The 13,891-nt window shown below is 36.5% G+C and overlaps 1 protein-coding gene and 1 long non-coding RNA gene across 4 annotated transcripts in view; one reads left to right on the forward strand and one right to left on the reverse strand.

Moving 5' to 3' along the window:
• Positions 1 to 2,139: 2,139 nt before the first annotated feature.
• Positions 2,140 to 10,109, forward strand: LOC136759631 (uncharacterized). Of its 3 annotated transcripts, none has more exons than XM_066714609.1 (11): positions 2,140 to 2,412; positions 4,791 to 4,849; positions 5,592 to 5,627; positions 5,919 to 5,951; positions 6,339 to 6,374; positions 7,670 to 7,702; positions 8,194 to 8,223; positions 8,841 to 8,870; positions 8,996 to 9,028; positions 9,546 to 9,575; positions 9,796 to 10,109. In XM_066714609.1, the coding sequence occupies exons 1-11, from the start codon at positions 2,402 to 2,404 to the stop codon at positions 9,804 to 9,806; spliced, it is 342 nt and encodes a 113-aa protein (XP_066570706.1). In that variant the 5' UTR covers positions 2,140 to 2,401; the 3' UTR covers positions 9,807 to 10,109. The 3 variants fall into 3 exon arrangements, with proteins under 3 accessions (XP_066570706.1, XP_066570705.1, XP_066570707.1); XM_066714608.1 differs by lacking the exon at positions 2,140 to 2,412 and adding an exon at positions 3,213 to 3,424; XM_066714610.1 differs by lacking the exon at positions 2,140 to 2,412 and adding an exon at positions 3,292 to 3,428.
• LOC136759632 (uncharacterized) overlaps positions 3,856 to 13,891 on the reverse strand; it is a 33,084-nt gene continuing 23,048 nt past the window's right edge. The window contains exons 2-3 of the long non-coding RNA XR_010820081.1: positions 4,246 to 4,300; positions 3,856 to 3,938 (exon numbers count right to left, since the gene is read on the reverse strand). This is a non-coding gene — a long non-coding RNA (uncharacterized LOC136759632). The remainder of the gene's footprint in view (positions 3,939 to 4,245; positions 4,301 to 13,891) is intronic.

Here is a 13,891-nt window from a genome sequence, read left to right on the forward strand (position 1 = left end):
CCAGTGGGCATCCATAGAAATCCAGGAAATGTAAAACCCAGATGGGTAGTCTTCCTGTCTTGTGTAAAGACAGTTTATTCATTTCCACTGGCAGTTGTACAGTCTGATAAAAAGAAGCCAGTAGATCAAATGACAGCTATAGCTGAGATATAGCAAGACTTACAAGGGCATTAGTCTTAGCTACATTAGTCTGTGAAATTGACCATGTCTGAGAGCTGGTACTGTGCTTCTTCTCCGTTCCACATTCTCAGAATCGGCAAAGACTGGGCAAATATACAGCGATACAGACACAAATATTAACATTAGGAAAGGATTATCCTACATATCATACAAAAGCCAGTTTTAGTATAGAAAAACAAAAACATTAAGACAGTCAAGGCAAAACATAGACAATTGACTGGAAAATCACAGACTTGCATTCAACTGATCTGGCTCTGTGTAAATGTGAGGATTAATAATTATAAATTTAGTATATATTAAATGATTAACCAGAAAGACAAAAGTGTATATTTATCAGTACACTGTATTATGGAATCAGTCAACTTAATACCCCTTTATAATTTAACATTCTGATTATTTGGAACAGTATTGAGCTGCAATGAATTGAGGTCCATTCACATTTTGATGAATGACAGATATTTTATACTGGGTCTAGCTAGAGCTGCAGGTGAATGTAATACTTGAGCGATATGAGTAGGTTTGATACCACATTCCTACCAAATTCCAGAGCTACAAAAGATAGCTTCAAAACTAAGCACAACTAACTGCTGTGTTCCCAAAGAGAGAAAAACGGAAACTCTACTTATCTGGTGTTCTGACAAGACAATTTCATACATTATTAAGTCAATCCCTGTTACATAAAGGCAGTTCTGATTTCATCTTTCTCCCTTTTCTTTTTCTTCTTCATGTATTTACATGTCTGTTTAATATTAAAGTTTTTTTGAGAAAACAGCTGCAGTTTTTCCAGTTTTATTTACACAATATGACTCTCTCAACGAAGATGGCTGTAGCAGACTCAGTCTTACTAGCTTTACCACTCTATATATCTCTGAAACTGATGTAAACTCTCAGTATGACAATTATTCCACCACTCCTTACATCACACGCTTATATGTGAAGAACGTTTTGGACACCTGTGTTTTATTGTGCAAAAGACAATATCAGGGTTCCTTTAAATTCCAGGTGCTACATGAAATAGCCTATCATGCTGTCTTGCCTGAACATCAAAATCTTCAGTTAATAGAGGCACCTACATAATATTCAGAATATATTCAGAACTGTGATCCTGTGTTGTAGTGCTAAACTGAGCGATCTGACGTTATATAGCATTGTAGTACATCACTAGATTCCCTCCACCATTTCAAATCCTAAAACATGTTAGCACTAGCTCACAAAATGCACATGGTGGCTATTTAAAGATGGTCAATGTGTCTGAGCTGTTCAGGTGATCGGTTTAAGGCCTTTATCTGTGTCCTGATCATCATTATATGCCTTTTTCATTACACTTCTGCTATTCCTAAGCACATTGCTTTAGATGCTTCCTCTACTTTGACTAGTAATACCTTTTTGCCTTGAATTGATACTAATATTCAGAGCACCACATCAATATAAGCTTAGGTAGATTCATTTATGTGTTCAGTTATAAGTACAGTTCTTGATCTGAAAATGAACATTGTCCCAGTGAAACTGTACGTCCACATAACCAACACCGCAGCCGGGGGATTCCCCATTCCAACAGAGCTGAACTGTGACAGGGACGCCATATTGCTATCTCCATAATGGAATCTCTCTATTCCCACTCTGGGATTGTCCAAAAATGCGAGAGAGTGTAGGGGAAAGTATATTTAGTCCCTGTGAGCCATGGTATAAATCCCATCTGCCTCTGGGATTGAGTTTCAGCATTCAAAGCTTGCTGTCATCAGCCTGGACGATCAGCCTTGCGTGGGCTATGACCTTGTTACCTGGCACCGGCTTTAACACTGCTAAGCTACTGTACCGAGGAAACTTTGTGAACTTTGAAGAATTGCCGCTTCTCTTTTTCCTTAAGAAAAGTAAAGGGACATTTTGGGGGGGAAAAATATAATGTGAGAAACAAAACTGGTAACAAAAGGTTGTCTGTGAAGTTTGCCTGTACCCCCGGGGATAAGAGAGATTCCATTTACAAAATGTACGTAGGAGACACAAGAATCCTTACATTAAGCATGCAATTAATGTAATCCAAGATAGTTTTTTTTTTTTTAATCAGCACAGCCACAGAAGTAGCCCAACCCCCTTGTAGTTCATGATATTTGAAAAGGTATAAAAGCCACAGTAGCTACCTATACTTTGAAAACCACTTGAAGTATAGTTTTCAGAACTGCTGTACTGTATAACCCAGGATTCATATCACTAAGCTGCAAATATGCTGTGCAGGTATGTACTACTGTTATTACATAGTCTCATTGTTTTACACCAAGTTTCTGTCCTACATAACAGTAATGTTATGCTATTTCTCTTTTTTTCCTGCTGTGTTAAAATATTTTTTTCTGTGAATTCAGTAAATTGCACGTATTGTGTTCAAATCTATCTATCTACCTATCTATCTTGTTTTTCACTACTGATGAGATTTTATTTTTTACATTATCATCCACAAACCTTTTTTTTTATTTTTTTGAGATTCAAATATAGACTTTGTATAGACATCTGTGATTTAAATTAAATGCATGATAGGAATGTGATATTTTCAAAAAGAAAAAGGCACCTTGGGTTCAAAGCAGGAACATTTTACACAAGAGGCTTAGTTGTAATGGATGTAGTAATTGTATGTATTATTGTTTTTTATTTAATTAAAATACTGAAGAAACACCAACATTTTTGTACAGTAGATAACATTGAAACTTTCCTAAAGATACACCTGGGAAATGACCCAGCAGTGAGCGCAGTCAAGGTAAATGAGAAACAATATCAGAACGAGCACAGACAATAGGCATGGAATTATCCAAGATCCTGGAAAATCATAGTCCTTATATTTCAAGGCTGTCACCTGTATCAAAGGATTCAGCGGGTTAATCCATTAAGACAGTAAAACAATTCCCCTGAGTCCTCACTGAAGGTCCCCAGAGACTCCCGATAGAACAAAAGAGTCTCAGATGAGACCAACAACTGAAGTTAGAGAAAAATAAATGGGCACACTTACATGGAAAACATAGGACTATCCCTTGTAAGAAAAACCTCATAAAAGAATTTGTTTACAGCAGACAAAGAGGAGTCAAATTAAAGCAATACTGTACATGTGCTGCCAAGGAGGAATCACGTGTAACCATGTGATCAGTCATAAGGAATGTGAACAAACCGAATGAAGGGACTACAGGGAGCTAATGGAGTTCATGGTGACAGTGCTACCAAAGCCTTCACTGTCTGTATCGGCTCACCTGAACGGCATCACGTCAGTATGTTTTCACCTATGCGGTTTTAAGATTTGATTTTAGTAACAGGATAAATAAATACATCCTTTCTATTTTATTTTATTAACACAACTGCAGCAATTTGTGACAAATGCATTACATACAAGAAATGACAGATGGTCTCTGCTGTATCGGCTTCTGTCAGAAATTGTTCCGATTTTTCATGTATTGCTTCATTAAGAGGCATATTCCATTTAAGCTTTATTACTCTTATGAAAGCACCAGAATTTCTGTCAACTTGGTTGGTTTTGAATGGCCCATCTCAAATCAATTACAAACATATGACAGATTTTGTCATTTATTGTAGGAATTGTGTTTTTATTCCACACTGCTTTTGGAGTCTTTTTGTTTTCGTTAAGAATGGTTGCCTTTATAAGACAGGAACATACAAACAAATGACATTATTGCATTTTTTTTTATTTATATGGAAAATCTGCATTCTGTGAAAAGGCTGGGTCTCTCTGTGGTTTTAGGATCATGACTACATCAGCCATCCTAGGAAGTAAATAGGCATATGTTCAAGAGCTTTGCACAACCTTGAAGAACAAGGAAACGAAACCTGAACCAGAGCAAACACTCTGATACAAAGAATTAACAGTGAAGACATTATTATTATCATTAGTGCAAGACTTACAATTTAATAATTATAAATGTTGCAACCACCACAAGCCTCTATGCTTTTAAATTAATTACAAGACAAGGCATCCCCCCAAACATTTGCCTAGATTGCATCACCTGCCAAACAGGATTACTAGTGGTAATCTTGCTGATGTGGGTTGCTTCAAATTATAGATAGACCTACCGGCCTTTGTCATTTCCAGCATTGACGAGAGGCAGACAAAGCCAGGCTGAACTTCCTGCATGGAATCAAACAAACAAAAATCAAAACTGGTTATTGATCATGTACATTAGTATGTGGTATGACATCTCAATAAATACAGTCAATACATACCGTGCTGGGAAAAATAAGAATGAAAGGAAACCTGTAGCAGGATGAAACCAAACCACCAATCTAGTTTGCCAGCTGGTTCATGTGTGTGAAAACACAATTGTGATTGCATTATTGACCTTGACAGTTGCCTCTTATTGTGTCATGCAGTATTATTGTGCATGCAGTGTATTAACAAGATTATATCTGGTGTTCAGAAAGTACTGGTACAGTTCAGCAGGGTGTGTTATTTCTATGAACTCCATTTGGCTTGTGATTTGAATTGATTTAATTTGAATAACTTCCTAGTGATATCTTATTGCAGCTGTAGATGTTAATTCTGCATCGGCCATATTTTCTGTAATCTCTTACATCAGTATATATGTCAACCTAAACCTATTTTCTTCCCTTCTTGTTAGGAATATTCTGATCGTTCTATCCTTGGCAATTCTTCTCGTAAATGCTGAACCTGATTTAGGTAAGTGTTTGGAAAAGGCTTTTTAAAATATTATTACCCACAGTAATAGTTAATATCCAGGTGTGCCCACTGGTCCTGCTTTACATGTTGGTGATTATGTCATGCTAGGGCTTGAGTCTGAGACATGTGACTCACAGAGCATACAACTGGAAAAGTCAGACACGTACAATGCCTCAAACAAACGAGCTTATCCTATAAATCTATATTGAAATCTATATTGAAAGGGAGCTGTCATATTAGTCTTTTATGGTTCTGAGGCAAAGATACAAAAACAACAATAATAATCTTGAATTCTGGGTGAACAGATGTGTGCTGTATTGTTAAGCTTTTGAAATGCACCATGGGTTATTTTAGGTTTTTACTTCACATACGGCCCGATTACACAGCAGAATCAGTCAAAGTCAAGCTTTGTCTGTGCAGAACCCTAGATATTAATAACCTATATATTCATGTTAATTATATGAATTATTATATTAATAATTAATTAGAAACTAAGCCCTACTCTGTTTTCCTTATTTATGCTGATGAGCTTTACAGACAATAACGTACTGTAAATATCTGGAGACCAGCCGATAGAGTGGTGATATGAGGCCTGGCACTAAAATAGCACGACTATCAGATAAGGATGTACAAGCAGAAGGCACTATTGAAACGCGAACAAAATAATCAATTGTTATCATTTTAACTGAATACCTATGGGGGTGAGTATGTTATTATTTATTTATTATTATATTTTTTTCAGATGGGGGCTCTCAAAACTCCCAAGCCATGTCCACAGGTATGAAGAACCAATATCTAGTCCAATTAATTATCCACGTTGCTGACATTTACTGTGAGAATTGCAATGTTTCATGACATTTGTGAAGTTAGTTCATATGAGGGTAGAATACCATTTTGTGGGGAAATAATCATAGGGTGGATTCAATGATTTCCTTTTGACAAATGGTCCTGATTGTATTGAGATATTTTGGTATTAAACCTGCAAAGACATCCTGAAATGTATATAGAGCAAATAATATGTGGCATTGTGTATCAGTGTCAATGTAAGTGTCTTGTTATTTTCCAACAGACCAAGACTCTACATCTGATGAAGTTCCTACAGGTAAAGACAGCTCTCTTTTTAAAGTTATCGCCAATGCCCAAAGATACACTGTGTTAATACAATGATTTGTTGGTAAGACTTTATAATAAGGTGCTGTGATTCCTCATGAATGAATATATGAATACCATATGATTTAAACATCAATAGCTCATGATCATCATCTACGTTCTGATGTTGAGCACACGAACTTGCACTTAAAACCCTAACCCTAAAACCTAACCCTAACCCTGTTATACATGTGATTTACATAATAACTAGGATGAAGTGCATGACATATTCATGTGTTTATCCTGTGGCATTCATATATTAATTCATGAGGAACCACACCACCATATTATAAAGTGTGACCCTCAGACTGATGCATCATTATGCTTCATTTCTTCACAGAAAGCATGAACTCCATCTCTGCAGACAGGTCCAAAGGTAAGAGCCTTAAAAAGAACGCCACATTTCTGAAAAATGGAAATGAGCATTTACATAGCCTGTCACAGCTGCTGAGCAACTCACTGCAAATGAAGTGGAATATAAATGTTTTATGACTGAAAGCTCTTTAATGTGTTTAATGCAGAAACAATGGTTCCGAGTACCTTTAGATCTGAATACTTTCAATTCCTCCTGTTTATTCTTCTTTTTTGTTTCTTTGTTTTTGCAAGCAATAAAATACAAAACGTAACAGCTTGCAATCTTGGCTAGGCATTGGGGAACACAGTCTGTCTGATTTCTCAGAAACACAGAGGGTGGAATAGGCTGAGAATCTGGACATGTCTGGACTTACTCTCACAAGGAGATCATTTTAACTCTGAGCTCCACAAGTTGTGAGAGACGAGGCCCAGCTGTTTCCTTCCTCATCAGCGCCTCATCTCAGATCGGTTGGGAGCAGGATGGCTGCCTATCCTGGTGGTCCTGATTTATTATACCTTTGTAAGCAGACATGAAGCTGTAGCAGGGCCCTTATTGCACAATCCAACTGCATTCTTAGTGGAGCAGACTGGATTGTTCCGCCCTCATAAATAAAGATCGTTTCTGAGATTTGAATAAATGTGCCAGGGGGGAAGATAAGCTGTTCCTTACTGCACCATGGTGCTCTGTCTGACTGTCAGCATTCCTTTGCCCTTGTGACTACAGCGACTGAAGGTCCACTATTTTACTATTTCCGGAGGATATTCTCTTGTCTTGGAGTGTCACAGTGCCTTCTGGTTTTCCTTCTATGCAGAATTTAATTACATTTTAATTAAACTAGTTATTGCCTTAAACAGAGAAGAATAATCTTTAGCTTTTAAGGAAAACAACAAAACCTGAAGGATAAGAACTCTCCAGGAACAGGGTTGGGCACCACTGCTGTGCTTTAAGACTCTGCTGCCATCTAGTGGTATATTACTTTAAATGCAAAATTTCAAAAATATATAATAAATGCTCAAAGAGAATAGATGTTTATGGCCACAGTACACATTTCTGATTACTGCAATGTGAGTGAAGGACACTACAAGTGACTTGGCCAAGATAAGTGAGTAGAGACAGGTGCAGCTATCACTATCAAAGCTTATTATTAGTGCACTTTTTTGTTTTAATTTGTTTGATTGATTAATTTATTAATTTATTTATTGACTGATTAATTTATTGATTGACTGACAGATTGTTTTTCAATTTATTTTGGCCTAAATAACAACATAAATTATTAAAATAAAATTGGTCAAATCATTTCCGATTTTTTTTAACAGACAAGCAGTACTATCTCAATGGATGGACCGGAGGTGAGTTGTATTGCATTATTTGGGGATGTGCTGTAATATTGTTGCAACTGTTGCCCCCTTCTGGAGGCCACTTTCTTACAAATGCTGGTCTGCAAAGCACAGTGACTGGACACAGTGAAAACTCAAAGGTGCAAGTTAACACTTCATTCCTCAAATATGCCATCAGAAATAGGGCCATTAGTTGGCAACTACAGCATAAAAATGCCTTAGTCATGAAAATCTTAAATGTCATTATATGATGTTTAAAACAGTTGAATATGAATAGGTGTGAACACTCCCCACAGTGTCAATTAAGGCCCCGGTGTACATGACAATTTTAAATGCAATATAAAATGATTACCTGCTTATTAAATAGATAGTTAGATTAGTGGGTACCAATACAGGACTAGAATTTGTATGTTTATACTGGGATTTTTCATGGTAGCTGTTCAATTTATAGCCATGTTTTGCTTACCATGTGCAACTTGTGAAAATAATGATTTCTCTTATAGATGCAAGCAGTATAAGTTCTGAAGTCAGTGGTAAGTGTTTAATCTTCACATCTTCTGAACATACAGAGAACATTTTTTTTTAATCATTACGTTTATCATTGTACAACTATATGTATACAAACCCTAATAAAACAATGTAGAAACTGAAATGTGTCCTAGCATTTCCTAGAAACGTGTATTTAAAACGGGTGGTCACATGACCCACAAAACCCTTAAAAACAGCTGACACGCCACACTGTTACCAGTGGACCACAGAAGGGTGAACAAAGCAGACATGTCAGACTTTCCAGAGGGCGTCACACGCTGCCACAACCTTTATCGACCTATCCACCATTTAATCCATTTGTGGGAATACCAATTAAGCGAATCATTCTGTGAATTACATTCCCCATATACTCCACAACATGAGTGGCCAGAATGCAAAGTAATAGCCTTAGCCCCTTATAATGAACAAAGAGTCATCGAGTTGTCTATTCCCAGCAGTGGATGGACAGGAGATTATGTTGATTAATGTATTAATTGATTCATTTTCTTTTTGCCATCTGATGTGTGTGTACTTGAAAGTGTCTGTGTGGAAAAAAATATTCACACAGCACATATTACACTTCCAGAGCCAGTAAAATGATTTTGTGTTAATTTCCCTACAGAACATCTACCAAGCAATGAAATCAGTGATGGTAAGAATACAATTGTACCTCCTTTGTTTTCCCCTATATTTTGGTATATTGAGGAGTGATATATTGAGTATGGATGTTTGTATAAATACATGTTTGTATATATATAAACAATTGTTTTCCTCCAGATGGCATCAATTCCAGCATTGAGGATCAGGATGGTAAGAATCCTATTGATAGTAATCAGATAAATGAATAAATAATGATCAGGTCGGTCACACCAGCACATGCATTGTGGCTTGACAAACACTAGGGGTCATATTTCTCTCACAAAATGATTTTTGTAGGGCTCCATTATATTTTATTTTTGCAACTTATAAAATTATTAAATAAATATATACACATCAATCAGAAAAGTAAGTACATTTCACCTTATTTTTTAAGGTAGTTAATGTTTTAAGTCTCATAAAAAATAAGACAAAGTTCTGTTAATCCTTTCCATATTACGATACTAAGACACTGATCGTAACCAAACCCCATATCTAATAGAGGGTTCCTTTTACCAGGAACGATGTATTCTCAGTCCTTTCCATACTGCTTTCCTTTGCTCTGTCTTGAATAAACCACACATTGCATGGTAAATGTATTTGTTTGTATTTATATTAAACAAAGTAATAAATCATGTAAACAATTACCATTGAGGTAAATATATGTATTTTTCTCATTTCACATGTTTAGACGACCAGAACTCCAGCTCTGATGAAAAAGGTGTGTAGAACAATTGAAGTGATTTCCTCTTTTGAAAGTGACACGGTATTTTTTTTCTTCTTTTTTAGCAGCATTTAGCTTTCTATGTGTCTGAACTTCTGTTTTAACTTTTCTGAAGTGGTTTTAATAATCTCTGCCACTGACATACTCAGAGTTAAACACCACAAAGCAGGTATATTGTCTGAAAGTGTAACACCAGTCCTTTTTTTTCCCTCAACAGGAAAGCACTAAACCAACCTTCAGAGATCTGCGATTTACTAAGATTAACGACCTTGACTGCTATGGTTATGGAAGATTAGGCACAAGTGCTAGTTTCTCCAGTCTTAGCCTCTAGGAACAAATGGATTTAAAATCTGACTGTGTCAAAAGTCACTGTTGAAATCAAAAGTATTCTTTTGCTTGTTTTTTATGATTATCTTGTTATGCCAATAGATTTTTACCTTTTTAAATAACATCTGAAATGGTGGAAAAGGAAAACAAAATCTCACATGATTTCTTAATTTTTTTTAAAATAAACTTCTCTGAGCAAACATATGATATTGCCTTTGTACATATTTATGCTCACGTATCGGCTCTTATCAATTCATTGCCCAAGGAGACTTCCCATAAGGGATCATCAGCCATAACTCTCCACACTGGCCGGAACCACACATGCTACAGGGTAATTTAGAGTAGCCAATCACGCTAAGCAGCCTGTCTTTGGGATGTGGGAGGGAACCAAGGCACACAGAGAAAACCCACACAGACACAGGGAGAAAAAACAAACCACACAGGCAGACACGTTTCAGAATTGTTTCAGTAGCTGTGAGGCAGCAACACTAACCACTGTGCCAACCATATATATATATATATATTCTTACAAAAGGAAACATTAAATATTAAAGTTGCAATTTCCAGTATAAAATTACTGCACTGTAGTGTATTGTAAATAAAGCACATACACTGTTTTTACCCACAACCTTTACTGCAATTACAACAAACAAGAGAGAAGATCCAGAAATATATTATAAGGTCTGGTTAAGAAAATATTTTGAAGTATTTTGAAAAAAATTAATAAAGAAATGTACAGATTAAAAACAACAACAAAAAAGCTCATGCACAAAATACATTTGCAGAAAATCAATACAGAGCAGCTGTAGTTCCCCTGTGTGCTAGCATTACTGTGTGCTAAGTATGAAAAAAATGAACATAGAAAATCAAATCTATTCAAAAGCAGGAGTAGAGCCATTTCTCATGCCTGTGCTTAACCCTGTATTTTTAATTTAGTAAACTTATCAATAAACAGCTGAAGAGAAGGGATTTTAAGGTGGGGGGATAAAGTATGTGAATTAATAGATAGTAAACAATGAAAAGTACTATCAAACATGGCTTCACAGTAACTGTTACTTCTGCCAACAGTTAAGTTGGAATTTAACCTAAGGCCTTAATTTGATTGTAATTTGGAAAAACTCACAAAAAACTAACAATGCCATTGCTAAATTAAATATACAATTATCTGCATGCATCTTATATCAGCCACCAATAAGGTTCCTAATTTAAGACAGAATATACATATTTACATAGGTCATGTTGCTTTCCTTCTTTATGCATTTTTAAATACATTTTCATTCACCTCACAGAGCAAAAACATTATTTTGCATAAGCACTGAAACTAAACAGCCTAACGCAGGTACACTGTGTCCCCATTCATCACTCCACAGGCATTGTGGCCTATCATCACAATGCCATTACCCAGGAGCGTTAAAGGTTGTTCCATTCTCTTGTGGAAATGCTGATACCCTGCCTGCAATTAGACACTCCTACTATTTCACTGTGACGTCGACAAAAACATTGGACTTCTTGTACTCAGTTCTTATCAGATTCTTAAGCTTCGGGTTCTGACTGAACAAGAAAGGAGCTTTTTTTATAGGCTTAATCCTACATTTCTAAGAGACTAACATATAACCCTGTCACTGGCCTTTTTTTTACCCAATTCTTACCTTCTCATAAGTCTTCATCATTTATTTTCTGCAAGATTGACTTCCCATAATGCTCGTCAGCTACAAAGTTATTTGCTTCCTTGTCAATCTCAAGGTTTTATCCCACTGTTTACAGTCCACTGGCCCCTTGGCTTTCTGTCCTGATGTTGCATGCTTATGAGATCTTTCAACGGGAATTCATTAAAGTCAGTGAAAGGGATATTTCAGCCTAATGTGTCTCATTAGATTCTGCTTCCTTGTTTTTTGATCCATACATATATGCCATATTCCTTGGAACTTAGTCTCACTTTACAATTTAATTTTAATATTTCAGCAGAGTTCCCCCTGTTAATTGACTTTATCTAGTATACTCTGCTGGGGTCAGATTCACCATATAGATATTCTTCAACACTCATTAAGGTGATCTTTGATTTCCTTTCCTTTCCTTTCTTGACTTTTTTTAACCCGTCAGGTATCTGTCAGTCCCTGTGAAAACACAAACTCAGTACTAAGCAGGAATGTTGAAATGGGTGATGGTCTAAGGTAGACTTAAACATAGAAGTTAGTATAAATCTTGCTTACCACATCAAAATTGCTAATGAAGATAAAATATCTGAAGCCCAAAGAGTACATTAGGACATCTCTCCGTTCTCCAAAAACAATGGTCTCATTCTACACCTAATCTTACTTCATACTGATTTAATTTTACCTAAGATAGCTTCTGCTATATATACTTTTAAGAAGGCTTTGTCTGATGTTACTATAGCATTGCTCAACCAATTGGACATAAAATACAAACCAATCAGATATAGTTTAGAAATCTGTTATCCCAGAAGTGATACACTTATTAACTTCAAGTACAACAATGTATGTCTGTTTTTCTTCATAATCAAGCAAATTAAACTTGCTCTTTTGATATCTTTTGCATGTTACTGGACATTGAGGCCGACATGCAGGTTTTGTGGGACATTGATGTCTGGGCTAGTATTAGATGATTCCTAATTAGATGTCAATGTGGGACACAAAACACGACAGTGATGAACAAAGCAAGAGAGGTCACAGAATAAATCCAAATTAGTTCTTTGAAATGTACCAAAAGTTCTGAAAAATGCTTTCAAAAGATGTTCAAATTCCACCTGAACGAAAACACTGCTGGCCTTCCTTATTCTGTTCCGAAATCATTAAACATGTCTACGTAAGTACAATCAATTCTTTTGAGAAGGGGAGTTTGTCCGAGAACAGCCTGCTAATGACCTCTTTCATCACTCCGGGAAGTGTCCCTTCTGTGCTAGACAGTGCGGCTATTGACTTCCTACAAAGGGGGCAACTGTCTGCCAATCCGCTGGCACTGACTCCGCGAAACCGTCGCCTCTCCTCAATAGTGCCGTGTTCTTTACTACCTGCTCGTGCTGGCTGCGCAGGAAAAGACAGCATTGTTAAAACTGAAACTTTGTAGGAGCCTATCTGCCACATACAAATGCCCTTTTCACCAATGACTGAACACCTTACTGGGCTGAACAATTGGGACATTACTTAATGTAGTTTGTCTCTCAGAAACACTGGAAGCTCGGGAACATTTCAGCTCTCCACTGTTCATTGTAATATATGAAAATTAAACCAACCTGTCCTGAAATCTTTACAACAGTTTACATTACCCAGCATTACCTATACCAAGTGTGGAGTATTTTTCTCAAGTACTTTATGACAAAGTGCTTCTCTGAGTCCAAAAAAAGGATCGGATCTTGGGTTCTCAAGCGCCAAATACAACTTTCATGACATAGCTGACATATTACCAGATCATGGAACCCCTAACCTGAGAAGATTTTATGATTATTATTGTTGTTGTTATTAATTGAAAATGTCTATAACTAGCCACAGTGGAAATTTCCTCCCACAGCCATCAGATATACAACGCTGTGTTGCCTCCTTTTGCGACTGGCATATGGGCTCATTCATTTTGATCATTTAATACAAGGTGCAACAGAATGAAAACACTGTGTGGCAAGGCAGCTTTAAGCAGATTATTGTACAGAACTCTGTCACATTATTTATCAAATGTGAATGTATCATTCTTCCTTTCAGTTTCCTCTGAATGGGATATTTAGGATATCAGGACATAAGGAAGCACTGACTTTTATCTGACCAACAAGTAACGGGTTTCCATTACAAAGGATAACTTACCAATAATCATGCCCTGTGTCTTAAAAACGAATAATTACACAGTAAACTGAGAGGATAATCCTCAGAAGCTTTTGTCAAGCTAAGGGACGTGACATTCCCTGATTTCCAGAAAGATGTTTTGTACGAGAATACAACCCCATCAATAGGATAAGTGTTAGCAGGCTTATGGGGGTCTGC

This window comes from Amia ocellicauda, chromosome 10 (assembly GCF_036373705.1).
Source record: "Amia ocellicauda isolate fAmiCal2 chromosome 10, fAmiCal2.hap1, whole genome shotgun sequence".
NCBI classification, from domain to species: Eukaryota; Metazoa; Chordata; class Actinopteri; order Amiiformes; family Amiidae; genus Amia; species Amia ocellicauda.

Coding starts and splice junctions, on each gene's coding strand:
- LOC136759631 (XM_066714608.1), top strand. CDS start 3,357: ATGGAGTTCATGGTGACAGTGCTACCAAAGCCTTCACTGTCTGTATCG. Junction 8,224..8,840: donor TATAAGTTCTGAAGTCAGTG/GTAAGTGTTTAA, acceptor ATTTCCCTACAG/AACATCTACCAAGCAATGAA. Junction 8,871..8,995: donor AAGCAATGAAATCAGTGATG/GTAAGAATACAA, acceptor GTTTTCCTCCAG/ATGGCATCAATTCCAGCATT.